A 22,610-nucleotide genomic window follows, 5' to 3' on the forward strand; every position below is an offset into this window, starting at 1 on the left:
TGTCTTCACAGCTGTTATGTCATTGTTGCTTGTGCGTGGCCTTAAAGTTACTAATGATTAGTGTTTATGTTTCTCTCTCTCTCTCAAGGGGTGACCATTCCCTGGCTAAACATTGGCATGGTCTTTTCTACCTCATGCTGGTCTCGAGACCAAAACCGCCTTCCATATATCGATTACTTACACACTGGTGCTGACTGCATTTGGTAAGTACACACACTCGCTCGTCCTCATCACTGGCATTCCAGAGGAGTGCATAATAATAATACTGCTACTGCTACTAATAATAACAATAATGATAAGAATTTTATTAATATTGCACTTCTCAAAACAGATGTTACCAAATGCTTCATATAATATATAATATAAAACACTATAGTAACACAGTAGCAAATGAAATATGGTAAGAATCCAATAAAACAGGCAGTACAGATAAAAGATAAAAATAGCATCAACCGAATAGGAAGGAAAAGAAAGATTAAATACAATCCATAATCTAAATCTCAAACAGGAAATGGGTAATAATACTTACAGATAAAATAAATAAAATATAATAATATATGTAATAGAACAGACACAAGTTGATAAGACAATAAGCCAAGAATAACTGCTTAAAAAAGCCAGTCTAAAAAAAGCTGAAACAGATTTTGCTGTTCTGGTTTGTTTTGGAAAGGCATTCCATAATTGAGTTAGCACCACCGCGCCAGGACAAGGTCAAGCTATAAATTCTGATCCAAATCGACACACACACATATATACATGTAAAATTAGCCTTTTGACTTCAAACAAATGGGTGCTTTGCCCGCTCTCCAAGGACGTTTCCTCCGCTGGGTTTTCTTGTCAAGAGGTTGTGGAGGCAAAGGGATAGTCAGTATTTGTGCATTGCCTAGAGGATTTGAGCTCTGACCACAGCTGAACCCTTACTTGAGGGAATGCAGCACACTCACACACACAAACACACACACACACGCCTGCGTAGAGATGATGCAAGTCCTGATTCTGTCCGTGTGTGTTTAAATCTCTGTGTGCGTGTGTGTGTCTCCCCAAGGTATTCTGTCCCTGCTGAGGAGAAGGCTAAGCTGGACAAGGTGGTCCATACACTGCTTCAGGCCAATGGCACCCCAGGACTAGAGATGTTGGAGAAAAATATCATGGTCAGTGTGTTCTTGGGTGTGTTTGTCTGTGGAGAAAATTTTGCCATGTTCTTCTGCCTTCCATCTGTCTGTTTTTCTTCTCTGACTGAATACATGTCCATGTTCAGCTGCACGCTTGTTTTTCTTGTATTTCTCATTTCCAAAAGCAAACAGGCTATTGTGTCGAAGGATATCTTCGAGTAAATAAGAATAAATGCTGTTTATACATTGCTTTTAACTTTTAGCTGCGAAGTGAACAGGATACCTATTCTAGTCATGGATGCACCACTTCTCTCTCTCTGTTAATATTGATTCTGAATGTATAGATTTTATGTATTGCAAAATGCAGTGCTATAAAAATATCTGTCTGTATACATACTCTAGATCAGTAATTTGGGGTCAGTGGACAGAAGCAGCTGAGATTATTCATTCATTTTTCTGGGTCACACAGATGTAACACCCTTCATCTTATTGACTCTTGGAGCAGGATTGTAGAAATTAGTGGAAGGTGTCACGTTCTCACTCCGTCCATCTCTTCCTCTGTGGTCCTCCAGATCTCTCCCGAGGTGCTGTGCCGCGAGGGCATCAAGGTTCATCGCACGGTCCAGCGGAGCGGCCAGTTCGTGGTCTGCTTCCCTGGTGCCTTCGTCTCCAAGGTGTGCTGTGGCTACAGCGTGTCAGAGACGGTGCACTTCGCCACGCCGCACTGGATGAACCTGGGTTACCAGGCCGCAAAGGTTAGCATGTGAAGCTGGGCGAATCAGAGAAGTTCAGGAGTCGACCTGATACACGAGCAACTTTTGAAACAATGGCAAACATTATCAGCAGCATCAGTAACAACTGATAACTGGCACGAAATATATGTCGATTTATAAAGAAGTGCCATTTAGAATGATAATATTTAGAAACAAATATGCATATATAATGTACCCAATTAACTATGGGTACTTGCTTAATATGCTCAGCTGTACTTGCTGTTTGTAAAAATGCTGTTTTACCAGTAGCAGTATAGCTTGTGTTAGATTGAAAAGGTTGCGTGTGCACTGTGGATTTCACAGTACAGATGTTTGGTGTTGCTTATCATGCTCCTGCTTTGTTGTGTCTCACTGCTGGCCCCCTGTGGACACATGGAGTTAGAGCTCTGATTTACAAAGAGTTGTCTGCAAGAATTACCTAGTAAAGTAGCAATAGTAGTAAATGAATCAAGAGCATGAAGCTTGGTTCTCCAGTTAGCCATAGTAATTCAATTTCAACACATAACTGCAGCGTAAATCTCTCTGGGGGTGCATTTATAAGTCTTGTAATCATGAGCCTGACGCTTTTGACTATTGAACACAATTATAACAACAATGCCAGAGACTGTCATTGTGGGAATAATTGTGAGGGAAGTACATAATACCCTTGGCAATACCAAAATGCCCATAATCACACAGCAGATTGCTCTCAAAGGTAATATGACTTTCATACAATGCATTCCAGTGCACTGTTTGCTGTCTATACATCTTTAAGCCTTAAACACGAGGGAAAGACAGGAAATATTCACACCCATACACCATGAGTCCCTGGTTGCATAGTATCCAGTGTAAAGGATTTAAAGGAGAGCATTTAAAGGAAAATATCAGTATGGCTGGAGTGCATCTTTGACTAGTCAGACTGCTTGATTGAAACCACCACTTAATGCAGCAAACATATTTTTTGTTGAATATATTTGTTGAATGCTAATCCATTCTATCAGCAATCAAGTGAGACGCATTGCAATGTGCTGTGATTTGCATACAGGACCTGAAATGCCGTCGCATAGCCAAGCCCTTCTCCATGGAGAAGCTACTGTACCAGATCGCCACAGCCGAGTCCAAGAGGGACAACGGCCTTCTCCTTACCACCATCTCCGCCCTACTCAAAGACCTCAGGTAGGAGGGAGACAGTGGACACACACACAGACACAGACAAAACAGATGCGCACACACATCAAACGTCTGCCAGAGAGCAGCAGTTGGGATGATGGGACATGTCTATTGCTCAGATATCTCCTCTACTGTTGCCATAGCAGCATGATCAAAGATTTTGTACCTCAAAAGATAGTTTGGTCTTCAAAGGCCCATTGAGAGGAGTGCTTTATTTTTCTTAAAACTGCTTCAATGAATGCTCTCATTTGCTGCTCTCTTTCAGTGCTCTCTCAGATTGAATCAACTCATTTATTGTGCTGATCCAAAGAAACTGGGTGTGGGCTAATCTACCTTAAAATGATGAAAGAATACAGTGGATACTTTGGCAAAATGCTGTTTATATAAAGAGATGCTTTAAGAGAGCAGCGCAAGTATTAATGCTAAAATCCAAAAATGCAGTGGTCAGCATGGGAATATGAGAACATCTTATAAAATGTAGCATGTGTTTTCCATGCTCACTGTAATGATTTGCTGCCTGAGGAAGCACACAAAATATTGCCTTAATATTGCCGTTGATTTGCACACATGGTGTATCCCAGTTTCATGTTTCTAACTTGATTACCGGCATCTCCATCCATTAGGAACATAGAGATGCGTCAACGGCAGGAACTGTACAAGGCGGGCCTGCTCTCCTCAGCCCGCTACGGCACCCATGACAGCAGCCTGGGGCCCGGCGAGGGCCGCAAGAAACCCCGTGGCAAGTGGCTGGCACTGGAGTCCTCAGAGAGACGCTGCCAGACCTGTCAGCATCTCTGCTACCTGTCCATGGTGAGCGCACATGGGAGGGTGGTGGGCATCACATGGGTCAACACACTGTCGTTTTAAGATATAAGCAGCTCTTTTCCAGATTTCGCGTTCGCATCACACAGTATATCTAAAATATAGTGGATTCAGTTTATATCATTTTGTCAACCAATTTCTTACTGCTCATTATCCATTCTCCTTTAAGAAGCATTATGTATGTTATCAGTTATCACTTCATTTGTTTTGATTTACAATCACTGATACTTGTGTAAGGGTAGCTGCCTCCTTTTCAAATGGCAGATATTAATTTGGAGTATGTCCTAGGGTAATAAACCAACTAATGTAACACTACCACACCTACTAATATAATGTGATACCTACGAACATAACATAAACACTACAACTCGCCTACCTGTTCAAGTAACATACCTTCAAACACTAACATATCCTCTGATATAGTTCACACGTGCTAGCATACACATCAGTTCAAACACATCTAATCATATGCACATTGCCAGGATGTCTATATGACTACACATTGATAAAAGAAACTGAAGAAGTGCTGCCCTTTGCTGTGTTTTAAGAGTACTATTATTATTTTGTATAAATCACTTGATAAAATGTTAGTTTTAGTCAAAAATGGTGCGAAGTTTGGTAACAATGTAACTAACAACCATAAGCGAGTGATATTCATTGTGGTGGCTATGATGTTTTTGTGGGATCCTCTTCATACACACTTATTAACTTACCGCTGGCATGTAACAACAAAAAGTTCACCTTACTGACCTTGATATCCGCCTCTGGGACCACCAGAACATTTTGTCCCATGTATCCACTGTTCCGTCTCTGTCGCTAAGGCAAAAAATACCTTTGAGTGGCTGGTGTGAGAGCTCTCTGTCTGGGTTTGTGTCTGTGCAGGTGGTCCAGGAGACCGACAACGTGGTCTTCTGTCTGGAGTGTGCCCTGCGCTACGTGGAGAAGCACAAGTCCTGCAGAGGCCTCAAGATGATGTATCGATACGATGAGGTAGGCCGCCCCACACACGCTGCTCTGCACGCTGGCTCACACTGCGGTCCTATCCCCTCTCCCTCCAGATGGGGGAGACATCAGCTGCTTCAGGAGTCCAATTGCTGGTGCACAGTGTTGAGCTTGATACTGGAATTGTTGATGCATTTGCTACTGCGTCCACAGTACTGCATACTTACTAACCTTGAGAGTGCAGAAATACGAAAAAAAAAAAGGCGTGTGGTGTCTGAGATGTTTTCCTGCACTCCGATGACTTTTAAGTATATCACTATGAAAACATATTACAGAAACTGCATCTTTTTTATTTCCGACAGAAACGCTTTATTTCCCATAGAAATTGAGAAAACAGTGTATTATTTTACTATGTAAGCCTTTTGAAAAAGATGAAAAGGGAAGGAATTTATCTCACACTTACCTACTACTGATTAAAATTTGTCATGTGATCATACAAGGTCTACTGTATGCCAAATGTGCCAAATAAGGGCAGAAATAAATTAATAAAGTTGTCCTCTATTCATATAAAGACTTTACTGAATCACACACTTTTATCTATAGCTAACCTAGACCTTAAACATGACTTCACAGTTATTATTTGTCTTAGTCAAATAATAAAATGAATCATTCTAATCACAGGAAAAATAGAAGCAAACAGCCAAACAGTGTTTTCAGCTGATGTGCCAGTAAGGCTACAGTGATAGTATAGGGCTGAGGTTTTCTTGGTTTATTGTTTATAACAAAAAATGGTAAATGGGCAGACTATGAAATTTGATTGACGTATTGGTGATGTATTTAGAAGGTTGGCAAGTTAAGCTTACATCATATTTCCTAGTGTACTTAGTTTTATAAATGGAAAAAGGTCTTGCTTTTACACCCTCTGTCCTCTCTCTCTGTGTGCCCCCTGACAACTTAGGAGCAAATCAACAGTTTGGTGAACCAGGTGTGCGGCCGGGCCATGGTGAAGAGCGGCGGAGGAGGAGGCGGAGGAGGAGGAGGAGGAGGAGGAGGCGGCGGAGGAGGTGGAGGAGGTGTAGGAGGAGGCGGAGGCGGAGGAGGAGGAGGAGGAGGAGGAGGAAGAGTGGGGGACCCCTGCCACAGCCCCAGCCCCATGAAAGCGTCACCGGCCAAGCGAGGCCCCCGCAAGCGTGCCACCGTGGAGGTTTCCCTGGCACGTCTGTCCTCCAGCCACATGCCCAAGGCGGCGGCCGTGTCCTGAGGGGACGCCTCCACCTCACCACCCCGTAACCCCCCTCCCCCACCTCCTGCCGCCCCTTTCTCCCTCACCCCTCCTTCTTTTCAGTTCACCAGAATCACTATCAATCCCCCCACCAACACCCCTGCCCCATATTTAAAAACAATGTATTGTTTTTGAGCTTTTAACCCCTTCCTTCGCCTGACTTCACCTTCCAAAAAATTAAAAAAAAAACTATTTCACCTTATTCACCTCCCCCCTTAGTAGGGCTGGGCAATAAAACAATAACAATTATCGCAATATATTTTTCATCAATATAGATTAATAAAAAAATGTTCAATGAAATGTCAGTAAATTTCAACATAATTATCTTCTGTGCTGGATGCACCCATAGCCAATCATGTGGCCAGAACAGACAGCAGGCACACAAATGGCAGCCAATCACGTGGCAGGGAGAGAGAGCGGTCCAGCTTCTGGTTTCTTCTGATTTCTCTCAGAAGACAAAACTAGCTTTCAAATGTCACCTAATAATTATCTGATGTTTATCAAGATAATTATTGATATCGACAGATATGATACATTTTTATTGTGATAGCATTTTTGGCCATATCGCCCAGCCCTACCCCTTAGTATGACAAGTTTGTTTCTTAGAAAAAAAGAAAGAAAAAAACAAAAAGCAAGATGTCTTTTTTGCACTAGTGTGAAAGAAGAATTTGTTTTTATTTTTGGATGATTTTAGAGTTTTTCTTTCCCTCCCCTTAAGTCGTCCATTACAAGCATTAAGTGTAAAGTTCACAGGTAGACTTGATGGGCCCTGTATTATCCTTAACCCCCACATGCCTCCACCCCCGCCCCTGAAATAGGTGAAATTTGTTACCTTTTTCTCCCTCCTCTTGCCACCCTTGACTGCAAACCCCCTCCCAATCCTTCCTCATCACGTGTCACTCAACTGTGAACATGGGACGAACGACAAGGCGGTCTTCTATTTTTTTTTTTCCTCCCAGTTTTCTCTAAAATTGAAATGACACCAAGTAGTTACCCAAAGTTTCTCTCTGTCCTTGGTTTGGTCCTTGGAGGAAGAGGAGTCCTTTTTTTATTATTCGTTTTACTCTGTCTTGATGCAGCTCCTGCAATTATTTTTATTTTATTTTTTTTGAAAACATGGGGTTGGTGACGCGAGGTAAAAACTTGAAAGACAGACGATGTTGGTTTATTGTTGGTTGGCTTTGCTTTTTTTCAAGTTCTATTTTGATTTTTAGCTTTGTTTTTTGCTAGGTTTTTTGCAAGAAGTCTTCTGTGTATTTTATTTTGTCATTGTGGATGTTTCTTTTTGTCGGTGGATGTGAGAGAGGGCAGAGCTACAGCTGCTTGACCTCGGAAAGGTCACCGCTCGCCTCACTTCCTGGTAGTATGGAGGGATCCCTCCTTCGCTAGCAAGTGAAAACTGTGCCTGATACTTAGCGAGGAGATCCATTTTTTTGGTGCTGTTGGTTATTATTACTGTATAACAATACAAAAAGAAAAATCTGGGGGTTTGCGCCTGCTATCGGCTACCAGCTAGCTCACGCACCCCCGTTCCACAGGGCAGAGAGGCTTTCAGGCTTTTCTGGTTCTAGATGTGCAATCGTGTTAACATTCCATTCTTCCAGTCCTCTTGTTTCATCTGTATCAGTAAACATTAATTATTATATTATATTATTATTATTATTTTGTGTTTTTTGACTTTTTTTGATCTGATGTGCTATCTCAAGTAGAGCCACTAGTCAAAGAGTGTAAAATGTGAAATATGAAAAATCCAAGGTATTTTTTGTTTTTGTTTTGTTTTTTGTTTTTTGTTTTTTTTTTTTCCTTTTACTGTCCTTTTGTTTTTTGGCTTTTGCATTTTTTCCCTTCTCCAGATGTATTATGAGTGATTTTTAGAGAGAGAAAAAGTCCGACACAAACAAAACATCAACTTTTTTTGTACATAATCCTGTAAATTTCTTTAAATACTTGAGCCTTTTTCTGGGGTTAAGGAAGGAAAGAAGGAAGGAATAGAGAATAGAGAAAAAGTTCCAGAGGGGAGTGCTTGATGAAGAAAAAGCCTTACATTACCCTTTCTTCATCTGTGTGAGTTTGATGCTTACAGGGTTGCTCTGGTAGACATGTATAAAAATTTTAAGTGCTGCTTATATCACTAAGAAAGAAGATATGGAGTAGCAACCGACCGCCCCCCAACCTAGTTTTGTTTGTTTAGCTTTACTTTTTTAAAGAAAAGGGAAAAAAAGATATGTTCACAAAAAAATGGGTTTTTACATTTTCATTACTGAAAATTCAACAAAAATGTAGTAGCTACTCATGTTGCACTGAGCTTGCCAGTGGTGACTGTCAAGGAAAAATCCTATAATCCAGTTTGTTGGTTGTCGTCCCTTGCAGAAGACTGAACTGTTTTAGGACTATTTAATGAAATACCAAGTCGGGTGTTTTCAACATTAAAAGAAAAAAAAAAAGTGGTTGTCAAGTTTTTATGGCCTTACAATATATTTTATTCTGATGGGATTTTTTTCTTTGTTTTGCAGTCCTTTTTTTGTTTGTTTGTTTCTTCCATTTTCTACAGTATAAACTACTTGCTCACAGTGGGGTCTCTATGACAACTTAATTTATTAGTGCCGCATCTCGGCCTTTCCCTACACTCGGAAAGAAAGTCTCATGTTGGTTATATTGACAGTTTTTTACTTTTGCAGTTTGTACTTAAGGTTTAATAAAAACTTACCGACAATTCACTGTCATTTCTTTCCAACCCGGTTGTGTGTATCTTTGTGTGCGTTCCTTTGACACGACTGCAAGCAGAGATGTGTTGAACAAGCTCAAATCCAGATGTTGTTTTCTTATTTTGTTTTACCACTGGAACCTGGTCGTACGACACCGCAGATGTTAAGACGCCACACCGTCAGAGTTGATGGTCCATAGGCTAAAGGCACTTACCATGACATTACCATACAGATGCTGTGGGATACATGAATCAAAAGTGCCTTTATGTTCATTTAAAATGGAGCATGTCAGCATCAACACTGGACTGTTAGATGGCCCTGTAGCTCTTCATAACCACAGTTATAATTAAACTAGTCTGGAATTACTCTCATGCATCATCATTGGCTATTTACCTTTCAGAATTTACTACCACATCCATTCTCAGCTTTATTTCCTTGGGGGCCTGCAACCAGACTTAAAAGTGCCATTTACCTTCAGCATAAAACTGCTATTGCTTTTTCTTACTTTGCAGCCAAGAACATTTAAACTCCAGTACTGAACATACACACAGTAAAATGTTCTGGGTCTTACCCAAGACTCAGGGGAAATAAAACCTCTCCACTCCTCCAGTATGTGCTGTACCCATCTATCCATTCCCTCACCCTGTCAGCTTACCATTTGTTAAGTGCTCACACAGGGCTATAAATCAGGAGAGTGAACGCAGGGGGACTGTTAACATGCCCGACCCCTAAATCCTGGTCACATTTCATTCTGAAATTGTTCTTGAAGTGCTCGGATGAAACTTAAGCAATGCTGGGGGAAACACGTTTAATACCAACAAGTCAGAGAAATTTTAGTTTGGGGAAAAGTAAGTAAAGAGTATTGTTGTCACACCACACAAATGTCAACATTTCTGTACAAAAAGAAAAGATCTGGATACAGTAAACATCAGCAATGCAAGTCCTCTGGTGCAGAGCACGCAGTCCAGACTGGGATTTGGTCCTCGCTCTAAAGAAGTTGTTCATCCTAATGTATTGGTCAAGGGAATGGCAAAGGGCAGGTCTCCTCTGTGTGTGTGTGTGTGCGTGTGTGTGCGTGTGCGTGTGTGTGTGTGTGCGTGTGTGTGTGTGTGTGCGTGTGTGTGTAAAATGGCAGATGTTAGCCTGATACCTGAACTCCACCAGTCTAGTCATTTATACAGTACTATGTGGTTTATAACCAATTGCCAGATGACTGCCAAACAGAATGTGGCCCATCTTACAAAAACCAGGTGAGGTGAGTTTATATGCACAGTATTGCAGATAGCAGCTCATAGCTCAGTTAAAGGAATACACCATGTTGTTAGGGGAGTGGCCTGTTGCTCAGTTTGCCCAGTGAGCAATAAGTAAAATCATCCATGTGTCCTTTGTAGATCATTCACTCAAGTTGTCCATGCTAACTCTGAGGTTGTATTTAACCGCTTACCAGTTATTTTATTTGTGTGCACGTTCTCATGTCTTGTTATGTTCACTTCCTATGGGCTAAACACAATATTGTAATTGTGATGTAATTCACAATTTTGGTAGAAATGATAATTTTTGCATACTAATCTTCATTTTTACTGGAAAAAAAGTATCATTGTGATGATTTTCTGGGGACTGGACCAAACAAATGTTTTCTTCTGCCTGCAGAGTACAATTTATATGCCAGAGCATCTCTGAAGCACCATAATACTTCAATTATCATGGTGTTTTGTCACAATTTACCTTATAGACAAAGAAAAAATTGGGGTATTGAACATGGCCAAGTTTCCATTTCAATAATATTTGATTAATTGTTTAGTCGCACCATGGAAACAGGAAACATAGTTCAAAGGAGCATGATATGTTTATATCACATTTCATGGTTATTTCTCTAATCTCCTAAATAAAACCATCAGACGTATAACACTGCTTATCATTAGCTTTAGAGTGAAGTTGTCGTGTCTCACTTTTGAGATAATCCTAGTAACCAAGTGTCTCTTGGCACAGTAGAGACTCTTGAGAGCAAACTACCTGACAGGGACACATGGATGACTTTTGGGTCTATGTTCTGATCACTGAACAACAACAGGCTTCTCCTGGCTATTATAAACAGGATATGGTCTCAACTTGCACAAACACAAAAGCAGAATTTTACAGTGTTCTGAATAATATCAAAATATTAATGTGCATGTAAACTCATTGAGATGCTGTTGGGAAACCAAAACCTGCTATATAGGATACAAATGGAATTGAAAACTCACTCCAGGGCTCTTTATAGGCCCGGTCACATGGCAACTAGACCAACCTCTGGGAAATTCTCTCATATGTTCTTCCTAAACATGAGGTGAATATGAAAAGCCGGTGTATGCTGTGTATGTATGTGTGTGTGTATGTGTGTGTGTGTTTCCATGTGCATATGTTGTCCAGTCTCTCTCCTCAGACCTATGACCTGCTCTCCTCACAGTCTTTGCTGCTCTGATCCTCTCGCTCCACCCTGTCCACCAGCACCGTGTCGGGGTGCACCTCCTCGTCGTCCTGGGTCACCACCAACGGGGGCCTCCTCCTCCTCCCTCCTGCCCCAGCAACTCCTCCTCCTCCTCGCTCGACCTCCTCCTCTTCCTCGTCGTCGTCCTCCTCCCCAGCCTCTGTGTCCTGGCTGGCAGAGTCGGTGCAGGTGGAAGACAGGGAGGAGAGCTTGTGGCGCAGCTCGGCCTGGGTGGGAACCTGGAGGCTGATCTCTGTGGTGAAGGACTCCACGTCCGGACCTGGGAGGAAGAGGAAGGCACTTGAATAATTTAGACTGCCTTCTCAACAAGGCCAGGTTGACAGGAGGCAGTCAGATGGATAGATAATACTACAGTAGTAAGCACATACAGTGATTATATTGTTAACCTATTTCATGATCTGAACGTCGCTCTTCCAGCTTTGGAAATAATTGCTGACAACCTCCTTTCAGTGTTTGCACATGTCAGTGGGGAATGGAACTATTTCCACTTAAAATGAAACCCAAACAGTTCTATTATTTATCACTATTTATTATTTATTTGCTATCTTCCTCCAACTCCTGTAAATAAAAGAAAGTTAGAATGGAATGGAATTACTTCCTAAGATGGTGAAAAGTTTTGTTGAGACTTGCCAATATTTATCTAATCTGGTCGACCCACAGACAGATGGAAATGAGATTGAGTGGAGATTTACCCATCCCAAATTATTTTTAGACCAAGACTGTCAGATGCTGCAACTTAGACCATTGTTGTTACAAGCATTTCCCTTCAAACTGCAGCATGCTGACTGATGGTGCATTATGCCTTAACATTGTGTTTGAGCACCCACCAGTGTAGATTTTTTTTTTTTTTTAGACTATCACAGAAGTTCTTTGATGCAATTTAGTGCTCTCTGATTCACATGTTGGCAAATAAGGATGGATTACAGTTTAAATACCGGGTGCATCATCAAATAGCTTTGATTGTGTATATGTGTGTGTGAGACCTACCTGTGACAGGCGAGGCGGCGCTGTTATCCTCTCCCCCGGAGTGCAGAAACACGTCCAGGGCCTCGTGGTCAGACATGTCCATCAGATCCATCTGCTCCAGCATGTCCACGTTCACCTCCATGGACGACATGCTGCCTATTGGCCCTGCACATGGCACAGGGCAACACAGATATGAACCTCATACACGACTGCAGCACCCAAAATGCAACAGCAAGGGGCTGAGTCCAGGAAGAGAGGTGTTTTTGCTTTTTTCCCCCCCACAAAAACTCGCCAAGCAAAAGCAGATGAATGCACTGAAACTGAATGGCATGGGAATATTTACTTTACCTGGTTCGCAGGGTGTTACATACATAAAGTCAAGCCTATGCCAAGTGTTAAGACAAACAGTGGATTGGCAGGTGTCACTGTATGTAGGAAACAGTGTGCAAGGTGACAGCTAGACACACCGTAAAGTAGCATTAAGTAAACAACTTGCAGGGGCCCAGAAGAGAGCCTCCTGTTCTTTTTTTTTCATTCTATAATGCATGCACTTAACACATGCATTTCTTTCATTCTATAATGCAAATAATCTGCATGTTTAGATCCAGTTTACCTGTTTGAGCACCATCTAAAACACTGGGATGACAATTCAGCAGAGAATGATGCCAGTGTTTATGTATCAGGACTGGCTTTCCCACAAAAAAAAAAAAAAAAAAAAAAAACACCTTTAGACTCCATTCGAATACAATACAATAAATTTGTTTCCAGGATGCTGCACTATCCCATTAAGGTTAGACATACTGTAAAGTACATGTGGTTGAATATCCCATCCAGTCAGAAGTAACATTTGGCTGGACAGTTAAGTCATTACGCTCCTTTTTTCACACCCTGGATGATATGAACCCCTCCTAATTAAACGATAACAGTCTGTTTGCCTCATATCTACGTTTTGATGCTATATATTAATATACATAAAATTGGACAACTCTGAGAACAAAATTAAAGGGTCTTTGTGTTGATGTGCAGTGCAAAAGTGCTAACTACCAGACTGTGGTCCTGGATTCACCACCTTGCAAGCGGACGGCATGCCCCCTTGTTCACAGTAATGATGTGGTGCATGCGTTACAAACAGCCAGTCATTGCACTGTGGGAGCATGGGGTAGCAGGGGAAGGGGGGTGAGGGAGGTGGGGTTGCCAGCACATGAGGAAGGAGGCAGATGATTGGTCGGCGCATAGCAGTGAGAGATGATGCCATTGGCTACCGTACCTCAAAGGAAATAAGGAGAGCAGAGGAGGGCAGCACGGGGAAGGAGAGCAGAATAGAGTGAAAAGAGAGAGAGGGGAATGTTATTTCCCGTGGAGAGCGCCTCTAGATTCTCCCAGTCCTTTTTATAGTAACACATAAGCACACTAACATACACACAAGTACACACACACACACACACACACACACACATATACAAGACGCCAGACACCAAAATAAGTGCTTTATTTTCACACAACAATGCCCTGCCACTGGCACGCTCTTACAAACATATAAACTGATGCCTGTATGCCTAAACACATACACCGAGACAAATTTAATGTATGCATACACATAAACACAAGGAAATACGCATTTAGGCCTACATGCACAGGAAATCACTCCTGCACACACACATTTTGCACATCTATCAGGTAATATAAAGAGAGCAGAGCCTTCTCCCTCTTCCGCTGCTTTTTATGTGTCACATCTTAAAGGAACTCCGCTCTAATGCTCCCTAATGACTTCTTAGTATGCAGCCTCTTCTCATGTGCATTTCCATATCTAGCCTGTAATGCAATGCAATTACTGCCATATACCAGCTATTCAGGCTCATGAAACATCGTCTCGAGGATGCTGATTCAATGTTGCCCCCCAGAATGGAGATGATTTTCTCACACACAAACAAAACGACACAGATGTGCATGATTGCTCATGCACAAACACACACACACACACACACACACTCCAACACTATGGCTATATTGTTGTGAAAGTCTTGGTCCAGAAAAAATGCTTTGAAAACATCATTTCCGTGTGACTGGTTTCCAACATGTTCTTCTTTTAGCCCCACCATGACCTTGCCTAAAAGGTCCCCCTGCTGGGAAGGACTGTTTAGCCTGCAGTGAGATTGCTGTGTGTGTGTGTGTGTGTGTGTGTGTGTGTGTGTGTGTGTGTGTGAGTAAGACCCTTGAGACTGGCTTCTAATGGCTCAGTGACATCCACAGCCCTTTCTCTCCTTGGCTCTCTCTCTCTCTCTCTCTCTCTCTCTCTCTCTCTCTCTCTCTCTCTCTCTCTGTTTTTCAGCTCTCACACAGTTGCCTCATTTTCAGTGTTGCAGAATAATGACCCCTATTAGCACCTGATTACAAACATTGCTAGTGATTGCAAGTGGTTAGCACGTTTCTGCATGCATTTTAATGAGGACCCACTTAAGTGTAACCACTGATTTATTTTTGAGCAGCCCACATACTTGATGCTGTACTGTCACTCCTTATCATTTGAAGTGTGAAGTCTAAATGTAAACTACCTTGACTCTCTTCAAACCGTGAGGGAACCCACCATCCTGACTTAGTCTTCAGATAATGAGGTGTGAAGCAATCCCTCACGGCACCTTAAAACCTCGCTTTTGTGACTGCTTTCGTCTAAGGGATTCATTATGAAAAATGCTACATTGATAAAAACAACAGCAACAACAACCTGTGATTAGTGACAGTGAAAACACAGCAGTCTCTCACATTCTCTTTCGGTCGCTTTCCTTGCACCCCATCCCTCCCTCCCTCCTGCCTATTGCACAATCTCCTCTAATAAGCCATTTCCAGAGGATTAGGGGAGGAGGATAGATGAGTAAAAGAAGAAGAAAAATCACTTTACAAACGCAGGGCCAATAGACTCCCATTCATCTTTCAGAGCCAGCCACATATCTCATTCAGTACCTCATTTCGGCATGTCCTTCGGGTATTTTAGCACCGGCTTTTGGCAGTAATGCATGGGGTAAACTGTGGCGAGATTCTATTACAATCCCACTGGAAGACTACATTTATATGATGTGGTGGCATTTTTCAAAATAATGGCGGCACTTGTGTGTTTAGCAACAGGAGCTCAGCGTGAAGAGCCTCGCTGCGGAAAGCTATTATGGCTCAATCTGGTGTTATGTAGTTAAAGTTGGAAGTTTTCAGCAGATACAATCAGGGGCCTGGGAATTATTTCATTTGGGTGCCGGGTGTGTCTGGCTGTCAAATAGGTAGGGTCAGCTGCAGACAGCACTGCCTCGACCTTTTTCCTTTTTGTTTTTCAAGCATAAGCGTACAAGAAATGTTACTTTTGAAGCTCCTCTTGTATTTGAATAGCATTGCAGAGCGTAACTATTCAACCTTACTTTATCCCCAGGGCACCAACAGAGTACTTTTTGGCCCACCACTCCCCTATCTCACCTCTCCTCTCAGCAATCTGCAGGTAGCCGGTAGACAGGTACTGCTCCATGTCTTGCTGGAAGGCCTCCTCGAAGAACTTTTGCCTCTCTTTCAGCTTGACCTGGGGGGGCGGGACCCCACCCTGCTCGGCCCCCGGGACCCTCTGTGCATGCTCCGAGTCCAGCTCCACTGGGAATAGTAAAGAACGGAGAGAGTTACAAAAATATGGCGCTGTGTTGTACATATTAATGTCAGAATATTTTACAGTTTGTGAGACAAAAACATGGCAAACCAGAAGGCATTTGGAGAGAACAAACGGCTATAGAGAAAGAAAAAAAATGGTGCTTGAAGCCAAAAGCAGATCCAGAATGAATAAATATCCTTTTTTAATTACTTTCCAAACATGTCCCACTGATAATACAACATACATCTCAACTATATGGCTTCTTATTGTTTGTGCTGAGGAAAGCCTGTAGCCAAACTGTATGATGTGCATCAGTGGGACATATTTAAATTAATAAAGAAGACTATCTATTACTTCATTTTTGAGTGAGCACAAACTGCCAACACTGAACTTTTGAACTTTTTTTTTTTTTTTTGCCAACATGCCAAAGCCATCATTATTATTTGACCCAATAAAGATGTGTGTTACAGCAGCAGGTTGTCCAGAATATCTATAGTCCTGGAATTATACCTTTATCTTCATTAGTTTCATATTTACGCCTAAATAACTACAATGGATAAATGATGAAATCCACACTCCAGATCAAAACCAAAAAATTTGTCAATTTTCGCTCGGCCCAAGACCAAGTTAGACAGACTAACAGGTGAAACTGAACCTTCTTGGCAAAGAGAAACTTGTGACAACATAGTCACCACTGAACCTACTTTCATACATTTCTGCCTTTTGTGTGTGTGTGTGTGTGTGTGACCCAGATGCTCTGATTCCGGCAAATGCATCATGATCTAAAACTAATGGGCGCAATTGCATATAGCAGCCAGCCAAAGGCATCCTCCACAGGCCGGGGTCAGTCTCTATTGGACTAGAACGACGTATAGATGAGAGCTCTACAGCATTCCCATATTCCGTGATTCTCCAGGCCCTCATTAACTCAGTGCCCCGTCTCCAGTGCACTGCACATGAAGGAACACGCTCTCGAAAGGCTCATGCATACAATCCCCTCTGCTGTGTACGCTTCAGTTAACCAAACCTCATCGCATGCAGTCTATACCCTCAGTGTTCCTGTTCTAGTAAAGGCAAAGTTCAAGGTTCAGGAAGTCCATGCTACCAATCACAGAGCAAGAACTTTCTCAAAAGGGAATACAGCAGAGATGTATCACTGCATCCATGAACCTTGAGAGAGAGAGAGAGAAAAAAAATCCCTGACTAACATACTTGCTTTAGTCTGATAACAGTGATCTAGATGGCCAGAATCTGATATAGCCTATAGCAAGTTTGGCTGTGAATCGCTAAATGCCCTTGTATTCTTTCTCATTTAGGGAAATACAATTAATTTGTGAAACTGCACACTTGTGAAACACAAGATGATTATCTGTGCTGTACAAAATGCTTGGATGCAATTGGTCTTGACAAGGCATTCACTGGACTTGGATTGGTCCAGGCAGGACTGTGGGGGAGACTGTGACTGGCTTGGACAGGGCACTTGGCTCTGTCCTCACTGTTTAGGATTCCTGCGCAGGCCGTGTGGACAAGAGACAGGGAGGGAGGAGTTTGCTCCTATTGGTGGGAAGAGGCGGTGTCTGTATACGTGTGCGTGTGTGTGCGTGTGTGTGTCCGTGTGTTTGCCAGACAACAATATGTGTTTGTGCACAAGTTAACCCTCATGTGTATGGACACTGCTACAGCCTGGGGTCTCAGACAGGCCCTCTAGCTCCCCTGTCTCCCTCTGATAGACAGGAGCGTTATATAAGACCACTCCCTGACACTAACTAGCAAAAGTCATGACAGTGCTCACAGTGCAGGAGCTGGACTGACATATCTGACATGACACATGTCTTTACCGCTCATGGACAGACAACATTAGATATGGGGAGTGATGGGTTAAAGGGATGCCCTGACAGTTTGAATTTGCCTTTATTCCTTTTCTTAATCAGACATCAAGCACATAAACCTGGATGGCATTTTTGTCATGCCATAAAAACAGAACTACTGAGAATTTTCACAGGAACTAATACATAACTGTGAACCGCTTATTTCATGTCATGACAGATTCCGTGAATATAGCCAGAAACTTTAGTGTGTGAAGACTGATAAATGCATTTGTATGATGCATTACCTTGTTAACTGTACGTGCAAATACAAATACAACCTTAGCTTTTCTACATTACGAAAAAATGAACAAGCTAAAATAAATAAATAAGTAAAGGTATTCCATGAAATGAATAACGCTAATGCACCAATAAAGAATGGACTAAAAATTGAGCCTTGAGGGACGCTGTGTGTGGAAGAAGAAAAAGAGTTTTCAATACTGCCAAAAAAAAAAAAAGGTTCTATGAGAAGTGCAAGTTGAATCAACTAAGCGTTGTGTCCTTGATGCCAACCAAGCATTTTTGTAGTTTAAAGATCAACATCTGAACTAATATCTAAAATGATTTTTCCACAGAAAAAAGGTATTGACTCCTGTTTTTTTTTTCCCTGGGTGTTGGCAAGGTTTCTTTTATTACAGTGGAAGGGCATACAGTTACTAAAGTCTTACTGCTGAAATTAAGTTAAAATCTAACTCTAAAGAAATGAACTGCTCCTCCTCTTCCTGCCCTTATTACAGTTAAGAATCTGAATTTTGCTCTTGCATAAATTTGGCCACAGTAACAGAAGGAGAAAAAGTTTATTTGTTTACTTGATGAAAGAGCAATGATGAAAGCATGACAGCGTAGAGAACACAGTATAAAAATACCCATTCAGCAATGTCAGTGTACGGTCAGTGACAAGAGGTTATTTTTGTCTCTGAAGCTTCCATAATGACGTAATAAATCAGTCGGCAGGAGGGGACTCACACACACACACACACACACACACACACACACACACACACACACACACAAACAGCTTGTGGCCGGTCATTTTTCGGTTGCTCTGTCATTTGAACATTTCCTCCTTGTGACTTGTGAGTTTACATCTGGGATGATGCTATTCTGTCTTACACAACTCTGCTCCATCTCTTCCATGTGCACCACCACACAAAATCAATACCACAGAGCTTGAGGAGTGTTGACTCTGCTGTCGAGAAAATGGATCAGAGAGTGGGCAACCTCACAAAGACCAGTCCCCTGAGAAAATAGGCTGGGCCCTGCGGGGTCTCGCAGCAGATGGACACACACATACTCACACACACAAAGACGGGAACAATGAGATCCCACCGGAGCTTACTCATCATGAACACCACACCAACTGCCCTCGGAGACTCGCAAAAGAAAATCTCTCTCTCTCTCGCTCCATCCCTCTCCTGGTGTCCTCCTTTTTGCTCTTTTATCTGACGATCAGTCTTTCTCTCCATTACTCCCTCATCTTTCCCCCCCTCTCTGTCCTTCCCTCCCTGTTGGCTGTTGTGTGTTTGTCTGTGTTTGTGTGTGGATGGCTTCTCGAGACTGCTCTATTAGATTAGGGGCCTCAGGGAAGCTTTGTTCAGATTGTCAAGCATTGTATGGGGTTAGTAAGAGGGGACAGAGTGGGAGTGAGTGAGAGAAAGAGAGGAGGGGTGGCAGTGTGTTTAGTCTTAATTAGGGCTTGCAGACAGACAGCACTCATGAGAGAGTTAGATCCTGCCTTTTTATCTCTCTGTCTTTAATCAAATTTTTTTTCACTCCATTATTAGCCTGAATAACTTACTTGCAGCATCTATCTCTGTACATACTGTACGTGTGTGCGTCTCTGTCTGCCGGTCCACATTTGTCTCTAGACCTTTCTCTTTCCTTCCTCCTTCCAATCAACATAAAATAGTTTTGAGGGTGTCTACATGCCTGATAAATGACTGAAATGCTCCCCATGTAGTTCAAACACAAAAATATGAACAAAACCTGCACAAGAAATTGCTCAGGTTAATGTCACTCAGAATGTCGCTCAGATTAAATTTTCATCGTTCAGTGATGACTATTGTATCTTGTCAACCTTCTTTAGAACATAAGCCCACCTGTCTGCCTCATGAATTTTTCCTCTTTATGCCACTTCTCCTCTAACTAAGCTCTCCTCCCTCCCCCATCCTTCTCCTCCTCTTTTCTTCATCATCATCTACCAGACAACCATATCCCTCTACGCACGTTATCCACTGTGACTATTTTTAGCTCTAGCTCTTCTTTAGCCCGCAGGATTAACTCTGTGGTGATGATGACTTTAAGAGCATGAGTCATTAAGCCCAACAAGTTCAATCCTTACAGGACGGGGTGTGAACATACATGCGGTTATACAGACACACATTCAGGTGGACCCTAATTCACTCAGAGGCTCACACTTACACATCTTAATTTACACTGTGCGTACAAACATAAATGCATTACGCATGCATACACAGTCTCACATAATAGTCCATCATATACTGTGATATGACATGATTCATATGTACAGTGGTGAATGCATTAAGTGCAAAAGCCTGTGGCACTTGCTGTCAAGTTAAATAATGTATCATCATGTTGGTTGGTCCATGACAACAAAGTTATTTTTTAAACCATAATTATATACAGAGGATATTGTCATACATGTAAAATATTACACATTATCAAATGCATTTGCTCTGCGATGAACACAGAAGTTTTACCAAAATTATTTGAAAGTTGACAGAAGCTGCAAGCTATGTTGAGCCTTTCATTAGAAAAAGTCATATTCAAGAGGACATAGTCATAGTCAATGAACCGGAGGCGGCTTTTTTGTTGGTTTTGGATATGTGAATATACGATATTTTGCACTGAAACCCTTCAAATGAAAAACAAGAACTTAACAATGTACTACCTGAGTTTGTATTTGCCATGCAACTTGGTGAATCTGTTCCCACAATCATCCTGCAGGCCAAACACTTGATACTGTCCACTTGCAGGCTGTTTCTTGCTCTGTGCAGACCAGCTGGCTTAGGTATACACCGTGTACTCACACTGGCATGGGTTCGAGTCTGGCTCACACCCTATGTTTCATGTTGTCTGATGTCTTCCTTGTGTCTCCTGTCACTCTCTACTGTGTGGCCCAGAAGAAATGATAAATAATCTTATTTTGCCTTTCCAGATGGCTATCTGTGCAAATGGGTCATTACGGAATGAGAGTTATAATGTAATTACAGTTGTATCTTGCTTTCAGTAGTAGAGAAACGACTGGTGTCTATCCTGTAAATGCAGGAAGCAAAACCCACAGGAAAGGGTGTGTATGTGTGTGTGAGAGAGAGTGTGTGTGTGCCTGCTGTGCCTACATGTATGCATTAGTGTAGTTGTGTCTAAATGTTTGACAGCTTACGCATTTGTGTTTGCTTGCTTGTGGATGTTTATGAGTGGGTGGCTATGCACCTGTGTATGTATTTGTGTGTTTGCATGTACAATTTCAGTATGAGGCAAAGGAAACAGGCAGAGTGCAACACACCGAATAAACATCATAAAGAAATTCAAATGTCAAATTTGTGTCTATGCAACGATTTGAGTGTAAATGTGTATGAACAAATCAAATCGGCTTTATTGGTATGAAAAACAAGCATACCTATTGCAAAAACATGTATACAAGTACAAATAAAAAAAGGTGACAATACAAATGAAAGAGGAGTTAAAAATGTAGTTCTCAATTAGATCCTATTAGATCCTATTATCAAATAAACAATCAAACAATTCATCTAAGCTCAGATGGTTTTAGGTTTTCATTGCCTCTCTCCTAGAATTAGGACAAGAAAAGATGTAGTTTGCCGCTAATTAAAAGTTAATTTAAATAGCATTTGGCATTTAGTCACTTAAATGCTAATTTAATGTTCTTTTACATGGTATGAGTGTTTGTCAGTGTACATGTGCTCAGAGAAAGAGAAACACAATTTTCCAGTAATTGTAGAGTTAATGTTGAATCAGGTTGACAGCTAGCAGCAGCACACAGATACTGTGTATGAAGGCGAAAAGAGTATTATGGCCTAACAAACTGAACCTAAAAGGCGGATTATATGAGTCTATATATGAATGAATGTTTTGTGAGTGATTTTCTCATGCAGACTGCATTGCCCTAGAGCACAGAAGTAACTAATTACAAAACTACACTTCAGTGATATTCTATTTTTATTTGTGCAATACTGGAATTCGAGAAGGCTTTTCAACAGTGAGGAAACATGCCATCAGAAGTGATTCAGTTCAAGTCTTCAGGCTTCAGCTGAAGTCCTGGATCCTGACTGAACTGAGCAATTTCCTCACAGCTTAACTCACAGAGCAGAATGCAAATCTTGGCGGTAAGTGTGCGTCGTGCAAGCCTGGTCACGAAATCTCTTGTGCACATTCAGTGTCGAATATGCGCTCCCTCACAATAGGAAGCGATTATATTTAATTTACGGTATTTATGGCTCCTTTTCTACATGATTTTTCAAGTGCTAATTTCATCTCAATTAGTGCACTTTCAGAGTTCTTTTTAGTAACATTCCTGAGGTACAAAGAATATCGAGTGTAGAGCACTTGTGGGCTCCTTTAAAGTGACCATAAACTAACATCTAAGACTAACTGCCTCGCTTTCAGACGGCAATATCATCTTTCCAGCTGTCATCAAGAGCCAATTTTAAAGTCACTCCACAGTCGTTCCATACTTCTTCAGGCTTTGTGCACTTCACATATCAGGTGATGCCTTAGGCCCTGCCAGTGGAGACAGTGGGAGGTTTGGAGTCATGGTGGATGGATAGATGAAGAGATGGAGGAATGAAAGCAACAGTAGAGTTTTTGGCCAGTCTAACTTCAATGCATGCCAAAGACCTGGGAGTGGGG

General features: G+C 41.8%; 2 protein-coding genes across 5 annotated transcripts in view; one reads left to right on the forward strand and one right to left on the reverse strand.

Annotated features, from left to right (window-relative positions):
- jarid2b (jumonji and AT-rich interaction domain containing 2b) overlaps positions 1-8,803 on the forward strand; it is a 125,261-nt gene extending 116,458 nt beyond the window's left edge. Inside the window, exons 12-19 of the mRNA XM_030064138.1 lie at positions 89-203; positions 1,046-1,151; positions 1,685-1,867; positions 2,910-3,040; positions 3,658-3,844; positions 4,739-4,846; positions 5,757-5,811; positions 5,869-8,803. Of these exons, the coding sequence (XP_029919998.1) occupies positions 89-203; positions 1,046-1,151; positions 1,685-1,867; positions 2,910-3,040; positions 3,658-3,844; positions 4,739-4,846; positions 5,757-5,811; positions 5,869-6,059 (1,076 nt within the window). The 3' untranslated portion in view covers positions 6,060-8,803. The remainder of the gene's footprint in view (positions 1-88; positions 204-1,045; positions 1,152-1,684; positions 1,868-2,909; positions 3,041-3,657; positions 3,845-4,738; positions 4,847-5,756; positions 5,812-5,868) is intronic.
- A 1,080-nt stretch (positions 8,804-9,883) lies between these two features.
- dtnbp1b (dystrobrevin binding protein 1b) overlaps positions 9,884-22,610 on the reverse strand; it is a 40,515-nt gene continuing 27,788 nt past the window's right edge. Inside the window, exons 1-4 of one of the 4 annotated variants that reach the window (XM_030064136.1) lie at positions 20,635-20,982; positions 15,696-15,863; positions 12,261-12,395; positions 9,884-11,532 (exon numbers count right to left, since the gene is read on the reverse strand). In XM_030064136.1, coding sequence (XP_029919996.1) covers positions 11,210-11,532; positions 12,261-12,395; positions 15,696-15,863; positions 20,635-20,683 — 675 coding nt within the window. In that variant the 5' untranslated portion in view covers positions 20,684-20,982 and the 3' untranslated portion in view covers positions 9,884-11,209. Of the gene's footprint in view, positions 11,533-12,260; positions 12,405-15,695; positions 15,864-19,062; positions 19,145-20,634; positions 20,983-22,610 lie in introns of those variants that run through there. The other 3 variants (XM_030064134.1, XM_030064137.1, XM_030064135.1) reach the window with 3 other exon arrangements.

This window comes from Myripristis murdjan, chromosome 11, assembly GCF_902150065.1.
Source record: "Myripristis murdjan chromosome 11, fMyrMur1.1, whole genome shotgun sequence".
Lineage (NCBI taxonomy): Eukaryota > Metazoa > Chordata > Actinopteri > Holocentriformes > Holocentridae > Myripristis > Myripristis murdjan.